This window comes from Notechis scutatus, chromosome 1 (assembly GCF_049901735.1).
Source record: "Notechis scutatus isolate UNSWTSFEM ecotype Mainland chromosome 1, rNotScu1.2, whole genome shotgun sequence".
Lineage (NCBI taxonomy): Eukaryota > Metazoa > Chordata > Lepidosauria > Squamata > Elapidae > Notechis > Notechis scutatus.
The window spans coordinates 272,242,338-272,258,610 of record NC_142009.1 but is presented as its reverse complement, the minus strand read 5'-3'; the positions used below and the strand labels follow the sequence as shown (position 1 = coordinate 272,258,610).

The 16,273-nt window shown below is 46.1% G+C and overlaps 1 protein-coding gene across 1 annotated transcript in view; it reads right to left on the bottom strand.

Moving 5' to 3' along the window:
• GALNT16 (polypeptide N-acetylgalactosaminyltransferase 16) overlaps window positions 1-11,586 on the bottom strand; it is a 191,031-nt gene extending 179,445 nt beyond the window's left edge. The window contains exon 1 of the mRNA XM_087951516.1: window positions 11,125-11,586. Coding sequence (XP_087807642.1) covers window positions 11,125-11,346 — 222 coding nt within the window. The 5' untranslated portion in view covers window positions 11,347-11,586. The remainder of the gene's footprint in view (window positions 1-11,124) is intronic.
• Between the last annotated feature and the right edge of the window lie 4,687 nt (window positions 11,587-16,273).

Here is a 16,273-nt window from a genome sequence, read left to right as displayed (position 1 = left end):
CGAGACCGATGCCTCTAATGTCGCTATCAGAGCGGTACTGTTACAAGCTTCGAAAGATGGCGTGCCCCTTTTCCCATGCGCATACTATTCTAGGAAGCTCACAGCTTCAGAGCGCAACTACACCATCTGGGAAAAGGAGTTGTTGGCCATTAAGGCTGCCTTTGAGACCTGGAGACATCATTTAGAGGGGCTCGGCACAAGGTAGAGGTTCGGACGGATCATCGAAACTTGGAACATTTGACCACAGCTAAGAAATTGAACCAACGCCAGATTCGGTGGTCGTTGTTTTTTGCCAGGTTCAATTTCTCCGTTACTTATGTTCCAAGTGGACAGAATCGGAGAGCCGACGCGTTGTCTTGGAAGCCCGAGTATATCGGTCCTGAGGATCCTCTTCCTCTACGAACTGTGTTACCAACAGAATCCTTGGCCGTACTGCAAGATCCTGTAGACTTGCGGGCTCGCATACGAGAGGCGCAACGATTAGACCCGTGGACGCAGCAGAGAAAGGAAGAAGTTGGACCTGATTCCCATGGTCCTTTGAAGAGGGTTTGTTACGACATCGAGACTTGTTGTATGTACCCAACAGGACACTTAGAGCCCTCATCATGACACAATGTCATGACAATCCAGCTGCTGGTCATTTTGGTTTTCACAAAACCCTGCACTTGGTCACCCGGACTTTTTGGTGGCCTCGGGTTCGACACGACACGATGTGTCTTCTTATGTCGCTTCTTGTATACAGTGTCGACAAGCGAAAGCAGCATCGGGTGCGCCTCCTGGACTTTTTCAACCACTGCCGACTCCGAGTAGACCATGGGGAGCGATCTCCATGGACTTTCTAATGCACTTACCCCTTTCGTCGGGTTGTACGACAGTGCTAGTGGTGGTTGACATGCTCACTAAGATGGCCCATTTCATCCCGTGTGAAGATTACCCTCGGCTCATGTTACTGCCCGGCTTTTCATACAACACGTATTCCGTTTACATGGCTTACCGGATAGAGTTGTTTCAGATCGCGGTGTTCAGTTCACCGCTCAATTCTGGAAAAGCCTAATGAACGCTCTACGAGTACAAGTATGTTTAGCATCGGCACATCATCCGGAAACCAATGGAGGGACTTAGAAGGTCATTGGCATCCTCGCCCAATACCTCAGATGTTTTGTCAATCAACGACAAAATGACTGGGTGACCTATCTTCCATTGGCAGAGTTTGCCTTTAATAATTCTTGGCACACCTCCACCCACATGACACCTTTTATGCCAATGTGGGTTATCATCCGAGGTTTTCCCCCTATCCATCGCAGATTCTCCAGTTCCGGAGGCACGAGATTTTTTGTCGGAGTTATATGCGGTGCATCAATTAATTTCTAGACAATTAGAATGAGCGAAAGCTGATTATAAGCGTTTCGCCGATCGCTTCGCGTCGGGCGACGCCTCCATTGGCTGTGGGAGACAAGGTGTGGTTGTCAACTAAACATCTTGGTCGATCGTCCGATAGGAAATTGGATCCTGTTATCTTATAATCGCTTGACAAAATAAAATAAATAAAAATATAATAATTTGCCCTAAATTTCATCCCCCAAATTACAAATGTTAATTATGGACATCAGAATGAAAAAGAAGTATTATGTACATGTTGTGACTGAAAGGATCGATCCTGCTGTGAGTTTTGATTCTGATGACTCTGAGGATGAAAGGCTGGAGCCTGCTGAGAATTTGGAGTCTGAATTGTTAGAAGACACAGATGTGAGCCAGGGGGGTGAGAGGTTATCACACAGACATTCTTCGCCTGAACCCTCGACCTCATTCATGCCTGCAATTGATCCACAAAATGAGTCAGAAGAGTCGAGCGAGGAAGCTGAAAGATCGTGGCTTGATGCCAGAACCAGAAGGAGGCTGAAACGTCAAGCTGTGAGGAGGCATCAAGCCAGACGTTGATTTAGGGAGATTGACACGCCCATCTAGGTGGTTTACGGAGGCAAACTCAGTTAGAAGGGAGGGCGAGTCAGTAATTAGCACGTTGCCTCAAAGTGTATAAAAGAACACAGCTGTGTGGGGGAAGATTGTCAGGAACAAAGTGACTGATTACGTGCAGAGGTTTTTCAGCAGAGGCTCGGAGCTTTGAGAATTTGTACCAGGACTGTTTTGATAAACAGGGCGTGTGGAATATAATATTGTAGAACTCCTTTCTGTTGGATTTAAGTTTTGGAACGGCTGCTTTTGGTTTTGTGTTGTTTGAACTTTGAAGGGGGAGCCATAACATTTTTGTTCCTGACCCAAACAAACCATCTTTGAAGCAAGATGGATTCAAATCAACTGCAGCGTTTGGTAGAGCAACAACAACAACAAATAACTCAGCTTTTGCAAAGTAACGTGACACTTCAAAATCAGGTAACACAATTGCTGAATTATGTTTCCAGCTTACCAAGCACTGCTGCTGCTTCCCCTGCCCCTCCTGTGAGGAAAAGCCCGGTATCCATGCCAGAGAAATTTGCTGGGCAAATGGACAGGTTCCCGGCATTTATGGGTCAATGCCAATTGTTTATCTCTCTGAGACCTGAAGACTTTCCAACCGACCGGGCTAAAGTAGGCTTTATGATTAGTTTATTAACTGGGCAGGCTGCCAATTGGGCTACTCCTTGTTAGTTCAAGATAGCCCGTTATTGAACAATTTCCAGGGTTTCCTCCAACAAATGAGGGTGATGTTTGAGGATCCCATTAAGGTACAAACTGTGGACAGACGGCTAATGGATATTAAGCAGGGGAAACGTTTATTACAGGAATACGTGGTAGAATTTCGTTTGTTGTGCATGGACTCTAATTGGAGCGAACCGGCTCATATGGCTGCATTCCAGGAAGGCTTGTCTGATGCCATCAAGGATGAGCTAGTCCATGCAGAGCGGGCTTTAACTTTGGATGCATTGATAGTTCAATGCTTACGTATTGAAGCTCGTTTACAGCAACGTGGGAGCAAACGGCCCGTTGTGGAACCACCTGTGTTTTTCGCGCACGCATACCGCCACCGAGAGTTTTTCAACCCACGGTTCAGGCTGAGAGCCGATGGAGATAGGCGCACTCCGCCCTCGCCTAACGGCGAGAACGTTCGAGAAGGTTCCAGGAAGGCTTGTGCCTTTACTGCGGGGGTCCGGGACATTTTGCAAATTCCTGCACTCGGAGAGGGACTCGCAGACCTGTGCCCGAAACCACTCCTGGCCCGTCGGAAGCAGGGTAGGCCCGACCTTGGGAAACCCTAGGTCGGGCACGTTCTACACCCACAACCCAAATTCCCAAAGTAAATCCTGGCCCTCCTCGGCATTTACTTTTGGACACTCGTATATTTCTGCAGTCCCAGAAGGAGGGAATTCCCGCCGTTGCGCTGGTGGATTCAGGGGCTACAACCAGCTTTATGGACTGTGCTTTTGTTGAACATTTTGGAATTCCTTTGATTCCTGTGAATCCCCCATTAAGGTGGAAACTGTAGATGGCGAGAACTCAAGTCGGGACCCATTCGCTAGCAACTCAGCCAGTGCGTATGGTCATTGGGGATCATGAGGAGGCGATCAGTTTTATGTCACCTCGAACCTCCATCTCCCTTTGGTGCTCAGAGTATCCTGGCTATGTTTGCACGATCCGTTGGTGGCTTGGGCGCAGAACGCCATTTCGTTTCCAAGCCTACAATGTGTGGACCACCTGAGGCATGTCTGCGCCCGGCCAAGATATCGCCGCTCCTGCTGTCTCCATTCCTTCGGAGCTGTCGGACTTTTCCGATGTTTTCAGCAAACAGGAGGCAGACCGATTACTGCCACATCGTACCTATGATTGTCCTGTGGACCTGATACCAGGCGCTCCATTGCCCAAGGGAGGTTATATTCTATGTTGGAGCCCGAGTTGGTTGCACTCCGAGAGTTTTTAGATAAAAACTTAGCTCGGGGATTTATTCGACCCTCCTCGTCCCCTCTTTGGCGCCCGTTCTTTTTGTTAAGAAGAAGTCAGGAGAACTTCGTCTCTGTTGTGATTATCGATGCCTGAACTCTATCACCGTGAGGAATAGCTATCCCTTGCCGCTCATTCCGGAATTGATGGAGCGGTTGCGGGAGGCTACTATCTTCACTAAACTAGATCTGCGTGGGGCCTACAACCTGGTTCGGATGCGCAAAGGGGCGAGTGGAAGACGGCGTTTGGCACTCGTTATGGTCATTTCGAGTACACCGTCATGCCATTTGGTCTGACTAATGCTCCTGCTGTATTCCAGCACCTAATGAACGATATTTTTCGGGACATGCTGGATAGGTTTGTCGTGGTGTATTTGGACGACATTTTAATTTACTCCCGGTCCAGAGATCACCACCTTCAGCAGGTTCGTCAAGTGCTTCAGCGTCTTCGGGAGCATAAACTCTATGCAAAACTGGAGAAGTGTTTCTTTTTCAGTCGTCGATAGAGTTTTTGGGGCACATCGTTTCTCCCGAGGGCATTGCTATGGACCCTAAAAAGGTTGAAGCATTATGTAGTTGGGAAGCCCTCATCGAGTCAGGGCGTACAACGTCTGTTGGGATTCGCCAACTACTATCGGACTTTTATCCCAGACTTTGCTAAAGTAATGGACCCCATAACTCAGCTCCTCCGTAAGAAGGTCCCGTTTGTGTGGGGGCCCCGCAACAACAGGCTTTTGACATTTTAAAGAAAGCGTTTGTAGCTGAGCCAATATTGAGGCATCCTGATCCGAATCGTCCATTTGTGATCGAGACCGATGCCTCTAATGTCGCTATCAGAGCGGTACTGTTACAAGCTTCGAAAGATGGCGCGCCCCTTTTCCCATGCGCATACTATTCTAGGAAGCTCACAGCTTCAGAGCGCAACTACACCATCTGGGAAAAGGAGTTGTTGGCCATTAAGGCTGCCTTTGAGACCTGGAGACATCATTTAGAGGGGGCTCGGCACAAGGTAGAGGTTCGGACGGATCATCGAAACTTGGAACATTTGACCACAGCTAAGAAATTGAACCAACGCCAGATTCGGTGGTCGTTGTTTTTGCCAGGTTCAATTTCTCCGTTACTTATGTTCCAAGTGGACAGAATCGGAGAGCCGACGCGTTGTCTCGGAAGCCCGAGTATATCGGTCCTGAGGATCCTCTTCCTCTACGAACTGTGTTACCAACAGAATCCTTGGCCGTACTGCAAGATCCTGTAGACTTGCGGGCTCGCATACGAGAGGCGCAACGATTAGACCCGTGGGCGCAGCAGAAAAGGAAGAAGTTGGACCTGATTCCCCATGGTCCTTTGAAGAGGGTTTGTTACGACATCGAGACTTGTTGTATGTACCCAACAGGACACTTAGAGCCCTCATCATGACACAATGTCATGACAATCCAGCTGCTGGTCATTTTGGTTTTCACAAAACCCTGCACTTGGTCACCTGGACTTTTTGGTGGCCTCGGGTTCGACACGACACGATGTGTCTTCTTATGTCGCTTCTTGTATACAGTGTCGACAAGCGAGCGGCATCGGGTGCACCTCCTGGACTTCTTCAAGCACTGCCGACTCCGAGTAGACCATGGGGAGCGATCTCCATGGACTTTCTAACGCACTTACCCCTTTCGTCGGGTTGTACGACAGTGCTAGTGGTGGTTGACATGCTCACTAAGATGGCCCATTTCATCCCGTGTAGAAGATTACCCTCGGCTCATGTTACTGCCCGGCTTTTCATACAACACGTATTCCGTTTACATGGCTTACCGGATAGAGTTGTTTCAGATCGCGGTGTTCAGTTCACCGCTCAATTCTGGAAAAGCCTAATGAACGCTCTACGAGTACAAGTATGTTTAGCATCGGCACATCATCCGGAAACCAATGGCGGGACTTAGAAGATCATTGGCATCCTCGCCCAATACCTCAGATGTTTTGTCAATCAACGACAAAATGACTGGGTGACCTATCTTCCATTGGCAGAGTTTGCCTTTAATAATTCTTGGCACACCTCCACCCACATGACACCTTTTTATGCCAATGTGGGTTATCATCCAGGTTTTCCCCCTATCCATCGCAGGATTCTCCAGTTCCGGAGGCACGAGATTTTTTGTCGGAGTTATATGCGGTGCATCAATTAATTTCTAGACAATTAGAATGAGCCGAAAGCTGATTATAAGCGTTTCACCGATCGTTCGCGTCGGGGACGCCTCCATTGGCTGTGGGAGACAAGGTGTGGTTGTCAACTAAACATCTTCGGGTCGATCGTCCGATTAGGAAATTGGATCATCGTTTTATTGGTCCCTTCCCTATCGAGGCAGTTATTAATCTGGTAGCTTATCGACTTACTTTACCGCGCTCCATGCGCATTCACCCTGTTTTTCATCGCTCCCTGTTAATACCTGACACTCCATCGTGTAATCTTCGTTCTCCAGAAGATACCGGTTCTCCATCCAGGCTCAGCACTGAACCTATTACAGATTCTACAGTGATCGGAATTTATGATTCCAGATGGTTAAAGGGACGATTCCAGTACTTTGTGGGAAAACTGGACAATGAAACTGAAATTCGCTTTTGGCAGGATGTATCCAAGGTGCATGCCCCAGATCTTATTCACACATATCACGCACAATTTCCGTCAAAACCACATCCTGATCATCAGACTCGGGGGAAGGACCCTGCGGTGAGGGATAGTGTTGTGACTGAAAGGATCGATCCTGCTGTGAGTTTTGATTCTGATGACTCTGAGGATGAAAGGCTGGAGCCTGCTGAGAATTTGGAGTCTGAATTGTTAGAAGACACAGATGTGAGCCAGGGGGGTGAGAGGTTATCACACAGACATTCTTCGCCTGAACCCTCGACCTCATTCATGCCTGCAATTGATCCACAAAATGAGTCAGAAGAGTCGAGCGAGGAAACTGAAAGATCGTGGCTTGATGCCAGAACCAGAAGGAGGCTGAAACGTCAAGCTGTGAGGAGGAATCAAGCCAGACGTTGATTTAGGGAGATTGACACGCCCATCTAGGTGGTTTACGGAGGCAAACTCAGTTAGAAGGGAGGGCGAGTCAGTAATTAGCACGTTGCCTCAAAGTGTATAAAAGAACACAGCTGTGTGGGGGAAGATTGTCAGGAACAAAGTGACTGATTACGTGCAGAGGTTTTTCAGCAGAGGCTCGGAGCTTTGAGAATTTGTACCAGGACTGTTTTGATAAACAGGGCGTGTGGAATATAATATTGTAGAACTCCTTTCTGTTGGATTTAAGTTTTGGAACGGCTGCTTTTGGTTTTGTGTTGTTTGAACTTTGAAGGGGGAGCCATAACATGTACATATATATGTTTATCTGAAAATAGAAAATAATCACTACAGGCAAGAACTGAGTCAAAGAAAATGCCACATCCCTTACATTTTTGTCTAAACTCAAATTCTTAGATTGCTAAGGTATTGTTAGGGATATACACCCTAGCAGAACGTGCAACGGCAGTCTAGCAGGCAGGCAGATATGTGAGACAAAACGTTGTAGTAGCTTACACTCAGTAAGACAGATACACTGTGCAAGTTAAATAGTTTTTATTCCAGCAAGAGTTATAGCATAGTCAAATAGTCCATATGTCATACACTAAGTTCAGTCAGTCCGGGGGTTATTCAGTTTGCAAAGTCCAGTGTCGAAAAAGAGTTCATTAAACTTACAATCAATCAGTCCAGTGATATATCTCTTTTGCAGTCAGAGATATGAAGAAAAAATCAAACCCCTTTTCTTCTCTCAGCAAACACGCAGTTATCACCATCAATTCATCATTGTCAGCATTCCAGTAAAAGCCAGGGCAACAGTGAGCTCTCTTGCTCCCTCTTATGGTGATTTTACAACCGCACCCAAAAACTTGGTTTACAGTTTAAAGTGATACATACACTTAAACTCACTAACATAGTTTATATATATTATTTTTATCCAAACTAAGTTAGGTAACCAATGTTATCCCTAACAGGTATATAGGTAATGCTTGACTAACAACCACAACTGGTACCAGAATTTTGATCACATGACCATGTGACAGTTGTAAGTGCAAGAATTCGTTGTAACTCACTTTTTTTTTTCATGCCATTGTAACTTCAAATGGTGGCTAAATGAATGGCTGCAAATTGAGAACCACCTGTGTAATTTCTGGGTAGATGATGGTTCTGTTAATAGGAATGTTGGGGGAGGTGGTAATCAGGCAATTAAAGTTCCACCTCTTCTTACATGCATGTGATGTGTGTATAAAAGGGATGAGCTTTCATTGCCCGATCATCATTTTGATGTGATGAAAGCCCCACCCATCCCCCATCCCATGGATGCCCCCAGTATCATAGCTGTGGGAGGAAAATTATATACTGCCATTTTTCCATTACATAATGCAAGTACAGCACAACTCATTGAAACACCTAGGAAAAGTATATGATATATATATATATAGTTTATTACACAAAGCACAGAGAGTCTAAACTGTAGACAGTAGTACCATCTCCATCACTAACAAGATTATGACCCCAAGCTGCTGAGCTCCATTGGTTTTGCTTTTAAGGCCCATTGTCAGCCGCTATTTTAATCATTGCATCTAGGTAGCAAATTGATCCACTGAAAATGAGATACAATTTCTAAAGTGCTTTCAGCCAGGTCGTTCCAATGATGTTCTGGTAATTTTAGTGAACAGATTACTTTGATTAGGGTACCTCGTAGCCTGAAGAAGCAGGTCTGTGACAAAAGAAAGCCTGCATCTCTTAACAGAGATGAAAGATTTTCATAATTTTCCCATGCCCAAAATAGAAGTGCCCCCCTTGCTGCAACGGCATTAAGGTGGAGCAGAGTGCAGTCTTCGCAAAGGATATTGTAGATTCAGAGCTCTCCCAAAACAGAGAGGACCCAGAAATGGCGAGCTGTCCCACTTTAAATGTGGGGACAGACTTCTACTTGGTCCTTACGCCTCCTTTAGTCATAACCAAGAATGTCTGAATATTGGTTTAACTCTCAGATGAGCACAGCCTCTCTATTCAACATGTGATTAATGAAAAATCTATCTACATTTGCCATGGAAGCAGTCAGGGCTGTGTAATCAGCTAAATGTAGATGAATTGATGGTGTGTTTTGAGTAATTCTGACGGCCTCGTATTATGCAATGAACCAGTTTTGCCATTAATTCATATTATTGGCCCAGCTATTCAATGGCTAGGAGAGATCTTTCCTTCGCCTGTTATTCTCCCCGCAGACGCGCAGCTCCCTGCAAACTGGAGATGTTAGAAATCGAACCTGCTCTGAGGATTTGAGAAAGAGGAAGGCAATAATTCACTCATTGGCAAGCAGTGTAAAGCTTGCTTACTGTGAAACTCCCCACTATCCTGAGAAATCTTTAAGTCCCAATTCATGTGTTTTAAGAAAAGGAGGAAAAGAAATGCAACTCTCCTACTTACTTACTTACTTACTTCCCCCACCCCTCTACCAATCCTAAACCTATTTTTGCTTGCACTAATCTTTTGAAGAATAAATAATAACGTCCTTATCTTTGGAAGAGGTATATTATTTCCCCTCTACAAATGCGAGTGCTGAATGCCTTGAAATGAAGATCCCAGGTACAACTAGGTGAACTTTGAGGCAGAGAAGCCCTCTGCCCCTGCATCGCGAGAGAAGATTCACATCTGGAATCGCAATTTGCAAAGCTACAGCCTAATGAACTCGTCTTTTCACACTCCGCAGCTTCAGCGACCATTCAGATCTTGCCCATTTCCTGTGTGCCAAGTCTCCGAAGTGTGCAGAACCCAGGACGATTCCTCCCTTGCGCAAAAGGTTTCTAGCCGCACCCCATCACGTCTTGGGACCCCAGGACCTCTTCTTCCTCTCTAGCCCCCCCTCCCCCCCCACCATCTTCAATTCCGGCTCGATCCCCGCACGTGCGTTTCATTCTTATTCTTTGAATTTGAATTTTGGATTTTACCTTTATAGTCATTGCATTCCACGAATACAATGAAATTTGAAAGCTACTCCAGCACGGTGCCCCAAACACCACATCACAATCACACTACAGAGTATTTAAAAATTAAAATAATTAAGATAATAATAATAATAATAATAATAATAATAATAATAATAATAATAATAATAATAATAATAATAATAATAATACCTGGTCTAAAACCTATCTAAAACATTTAGCAAGTTAAATAGTTTTAAAATGCCACTATATACACTAGGACTAGATCACAAATGCACTGTTTGATTCAAGACAATTACTGCCTTGGAAAAGAAACTGTTTCTCAGTCTATTAGTCCTCATTTTAAGACACCTATAACGTCTCCCTGAAGGTAACAATTCGAAATATGAATGACCAGGATGAGAATGGTCTGTGGAGATTTTTAGTGCTCTGGAGAGGAGTCTGGTCTTCGCAATCTCTTCCAAAGAAGAAAGAAATGTTTTTGTGCTGTGATTATAACTCTCTGGACTGAGCATCTTCTTATTCTCTCCCATCCACCCACCCCTCGCTCTGCAAACCGCATCTTTGGATTGTCGCTGACAAAGCTACCTCGCGAATGCCAAACCGGTTCTTCCTCCGAAGCGGCTTTTATCCCATCACACACACACACACACACACACACACACAGGTTCCTAAGCCTGGTGCCGAGAACTCGGAGCAACAACAGTCGCAAGACTTCGCGGCGCGGCGACGCGGACCCTTCCCACCCCCCCCACCCCCGCTTCTCCCTCGCCATCCCCATCACTTGGTGACTTCTCATCCCCCACCCCAATTGTAAATGCTGCCATGGTTACCGGGAAACATGCTGGACTAAATACATCAAAACCCCGGGCGCAAGCCACGCTGCCCTCCCGCCCCCCGCCCTCCACTGTGCCACTCCATCTCGTCCTCCTCGCCAGCGGCATCCACTCGGCCCGTCTCCCAGCAAACTCTCCCGGCGCTTACACACACACACACATACACACACACCTCCGCGCACTTCCTGCCTTCCGCCCCTCCATCAACACACACACACACACACACACACACCCCTCCTCCCCACTCCCGCGCAGCATCTGTGGTTCTGCAGTAAGGCAGCCGCGGGAATCGCCAAGCCATCGCGGGCACCGGGCTCCGGGAGCCCTGCGTTCGGGTGAGGGGGGGGGAGACAAACCGCACTTACCAGAAGGGGGAGGGTCCTCTCTTCTTTATGGAGCTCGACTTTGCCGGAGCTTCTCGGGCCACTCTTAAAGCCAACGCCAACGCCAACGCCGCCGCCGCTGCTGGGAGATCGGCTGGACGCGGCCGAATGAGGAGGCTTGCTGTCCTGCCACAAGTAATAGAAAGTGCCCAGGATCCAGGCTACGGTCAGGATCGCAATGGCATTAGCCCGGATCCGCCTCATCGCGGGACCTCCGGGCTGCCTGGGAAGCTCCGGGTCAGCTGAAAAGAGGTTCAAGGTCTTGGGGGAGAGGAGAACGAGAGAGCGATGGGGGGGGAATCGGCGCCACCCGATTCTCTCTCCCTCCCTCCCTCCTTTGTTTGGCTGGGCTCGAGCGGGTCGCAGCTGTTTGTTGGAGCTCTTGTCTCCCGGCTCAGTCCCGCAGAGCGAAAAGAGAGTGAGTGAGAGAGAGAGTGAGAGAGTGAGAGAGAGGGAGAGGGAGAGGAAGAGAGCGGGAGGCAGGTCTTCCGGGTCCTAACGCCTTCGATGAAGACCTACGGATCTCTGCTCCCCCGTGGACTTCACCCATCCGGAGAAGACAAGGAGCAGCCGCTGGCGGGATCCAATCTGGGGATCGCTCCTCGGGAACCAGCTCTGGCGTTTCCTCGCAATCCTATAGCTCAAACCCGAGCAGGGACGGTGGTGTTCTCGCCTTCCTGTTTTGCTCCCCTGTGTGTGTGGGGGAGGGGGGGGGAGAATATAGAGGATGGGAAGGCTGGATATTTCATCTCAAGGCTTTTGAAAAGAATCTCGGGGAGTGGGGGAGGGGAAGGGGGTTATTTTGTGATGCCACCCTAAATTCTCCTAAAGCAGCAGCGAGTCGTTTGTTGGCGTGTTAAAGGCGGCCGTGGAAAGTCAGCTCCCACGCTCGAGTGCCGCCGCCGCCGCTGCTGGGCTCATTCATAAAGCCGGCATTGTAATTTGCGCACAGTTGATATCAAATGGGTCGGATGCCACGTAGGGGGCCCAAGAAGATGCAGTTCCGATCATCGTGGGCAATGGGACAAGCCAGGAGTTTCCTAGAGAAAGAGAAAAGCTTTCCCGTGCTAACCCAAAGTATTTTAAAAAAAACCGGAACACTGAAAGCAGGAGCGATTTGTGAGGCGGGGGGGAGAGGCGAAATATTTGACTTCCGCGTTACAAAGGATGCACAATCTCTTGCCATCGTACTTCGGATGTAATCCTCCAGCCCCAGAATCCAGCAGTCAGTAAATATCCAAACATTTATTCCCACCGGTGTAGCAAGAACCTCTTTGAATGGGGAAAGTGCCGTGTTCGCAGGCTCATTTAAATTCAGGATCTTTACTGACAGGTGCTGTTGAATTTCAATCCTGAATGTCATTAAAATAAATCAAAACTTTCCCGCTCCACTGATGGCCCTAGAAATGAAATAGGACAACTGTTGGAATCTGGACCTCACTAAAGATGGTTAGTTCCAGCAATTCTCTGTCTGGGTTGACTGAGAATGAAGAGAGTTGAAGTCCAAAGCACTTCGGGAAGATTGATGTCTGTGGTAAAGCTGCACCTTCAGCTTTCTTGAGGAAAAGGGAGTGAATGAATGAATAAATGAATGAATGAATGAATTCTTTATTGGCCATGTATGATTAGACACACAAGGAATTTGTCAGTGTATGTGCTCTCAGTGTACATAAAAAGAAAAGATACATTCATCAAGAATCATAAGGTATAACACTTAATGATAGTCATAGGGTACAATAAGCAATCAAATCATACTAGGAAACAGTCAATATAAATCATAAAGATACAAGCAACAAAGTTACAGTCAAACAGTCACAAGTGGGAGGGGATGGGTGATAAGGAATGATGAGAAGATCAGTAGTAATAGTAATGCAGACTTAGTAAATACTGTAGTTGGACAGTGTTGAGGGAATTATTTGTTTAGCAGAGTGATGGCTTTCAGGAAAAAAAAACTGTCCTTTTGTCTAGTTGTTCTGGTGTGCAGTGCCCTATAGGGTTGTTTTTGAGGGAAGGAGTTGAAACAGTTTGTGTGAGGGGTGTGAGGGGTCTGTAAATATTTTCACAGCCCCCTTTTTGGCTCGTGCAGTATACAGGTCCTGAATGGAAGGCAGGTTGGTAGCAATTGTTTTTTATGCAGTCCTCTACTTCTAAACTCTGCTTCTAAAAGAAAGCGCTGGAGCTGTCCATTGCAGAGAGAAGGGCCTTTGTAACACTGATGATTCAGAAGTGATTCAGACTGGAGGTGACTAGAAAACACAGTTCTCCTTGGGAAGATAACTTTATGAGGAAGAGGAAGGGGGAATTCAACGGCTTTCAAAAGAGTTCGCCTTTTGCTGGAGAAACATGAAGGAGTCCTGTGGTCCCTTTATGACCAACCAAGACTTCAATCCTGTGATTGAAGGCTTATGTTTAGGATAAAGGAAAAGTATAATAAGTTACCCTTTTATAATAGTGTTTTATGCATTGTTAAGCTAGAATATTCCTTTTGTTACATATTAAAAACCCCACCCTAAAACCCCAGAGGGTATTCAGTTAAAGGTATGTGGTGACTTGTTACAATTTTCTTGGAAAACAGGAACATCACCCAGGGCCAGGCAACAAGTAAATAAGATAGGGACATCAGCCCAAGGCGAAGTCCATAAGTAAAACAAAATACGATATCTGTTGCATAGAAGAACATGTCATGTTGACCCTTTAGCTTATAGTTTAGCTTATAGTATGGTTTAAGATAATAAGGGAAAGTTTGGAAGAGCTTCTTAGGCATGGCGTGCATTGTGTAGGGAGTATAAATGTATTGCTTGAATATGGGATTTTGCGCTTCATGATCTCAATCCATTTTGGAAAGGGACGTGAAGGCTGCCTTTGCAAACGCATTTTTAATAAACTTTCTTTGCACATCAGAGTTGTCTATCAAATTAGTGAGTATAAATTTTGGAACGTTTTTAAATCTCACAAGGATAATTCTATAATATCTCCTGAGGGGGGAAAAGGGGGATCCAGTTCTATGAAGGCAAACATTTTATCCATGTTTTACCCATCTTACCCATATTTTACATCATTATCTGGAGTCTTGGTCTGAATTTGTCCTGAATCGCTAAAAATAAAACATGGCTTGAATTCCAGTTGCTCAGCTTCCCCATCGCAAAGATCTTAAGGAGACCTGTTGCCTAGAGGAGATTCAAGAACCACTGAGGACAGAGTAATTAATGTGAGTTCATGTGGTAGTTCCTATGGGCAGCCCTTAACTGAGTGAAAAGAGAAGGCAAGAATAAAGAGGTGTGGCAGCAGCAGCCAAAATAGCTAATGCAATCCTAGGTTGCATTAACAGAGGGGTCGACTCAAGATCACATGAACTACTAGTACCATTTGATAAAGACTTAGTAAGATCACATTTCGAACACTGCATCCAGTTTTGGTCACCATATTATAAAAAAAGATGTTGAAACCCTGGAAAGAGTGCAGAAAGGAGCAACGAAGATGATTAGAGGGCTGGAGACTAAAACATACGAAGAATAGTTGCAGGAATTGGGTATATCTAATCTAGAGAATAGAAGGACTGGAGTGGGGGGGACATGATAACAGTCTTTCAATATTTAAGGGAACGCCACAAAGAAGAGAGGTTCAACTTATTCTCTTAAGCAACAGAAGACAAGAAGCAATGGATGGAAACTAATCAAGGAGAGAAGCAATCTAGAAGTGAGGAGAAACCTCTGAACAGTGAGAACAATTAACCAGTGGAACAGCTTGCCTTCGGAAGTTGTAAGCGCTTCACATCACTGGAGGTGTTTAAGAAGAGACTGGACAGTCACTTGTCTCCTGCTTGAGCAGGGGGTTGGACTAGAAGACCTTCAAGGTACCTTCCAACTCTGTAATTCTGTTATTTTGCTATTCCTATTCCTTTCAGATCAGTGCCATCTCATACATTGACACCAGCTGACCTTGATTTTATTCTTAGTTCTTTTAAAACAAAGCTCACGATAATAGTTTTTTTTTGAACTGTCTGCAGTCAGTGAGAACTTTAAAAACTATACTAAAAACTATTGACATTCACATAGAGAATGGCACAAAAATGTATTAAAAAAAATAAAGGACAGCAATAAGAAAAGCATTAGGGTAACTAAATTCTGAAGTTCTAAAACACCAAAATGAGGGATGGATCCCTCCATGGATTGTTCTCTGCCGGCATTTTTCTGATTAAGAAAGTCTATCCCACTTTATAACCCTTAGATCATGGATACCTCATATTTGGGGCTGGGAAGCATATTTGAACATGTAAAGGGAACATTCATAGAGGTGAATATTTCAGTTGCTTCAAGCATAAGTACAGTGTGTATGTGACACATTCATCGGGCTATTAGGTACACTTGGAAGCCAAAGTTGGCTGTGCTTCTCTATATATTCAGTGGCAAAGTCATGGTTTTCTTGATATGTGAAGAGTGAAATAATGACTGCACAGCTGCCCTGGCCACATTTATTCCTTCTTTTTTCTTCCTCCTAACATGAAGGTAATCACTAGCCCTATTGTTCCTCAGGACTCAAGTGTATCAATTTTATAGATATATTGAAAAATCCCCTTTGCTCCTTCCCCTTCAGAACACAATTCTGCCAACCTGACCACGACTAACAAGCACAGAGATTATGAGCATACGCAGAAAAACAGGTAAGAGTCAAAGCACAGCCGCCAAATTGTTTTACCAGAAAATGAATAACTTTCTATCATAGACAGGGGTGGGGCTGCTGGGGGTTCACAGGGGTTCGGGAGATCCCCTAGCTAAGATTTTGCACCGTTTGGAGAACCCCCAAATCCCATTCCTGGCTGGCCCCACCCACCCCACCCCTCCCAGGAGTCCCCACATGGCCCGTTTTGGATGGAAGTAAGTGCAGGGCGCGCACGGAGGCTTGGTGGGGGGGACAAAAAACGAGCCTCCTGGAAGGTCGGGAAGGCCGGAAACAGGCCTGTTTCTGGCTTCCAGAGAGGCTCCGGAGCCCAGGAAGGCCATTTTCGCCCTCCCAGAGGCTTGAAGAAAGCATCCAGAGCCCGAGGAGGGCAAAAACCGAGGAGAGCCCCCTGCCATGGTGCAGGAGGCCGACTAGGCCACGCTCACCTAGCAACCAGGCAGAGAACCCGTTG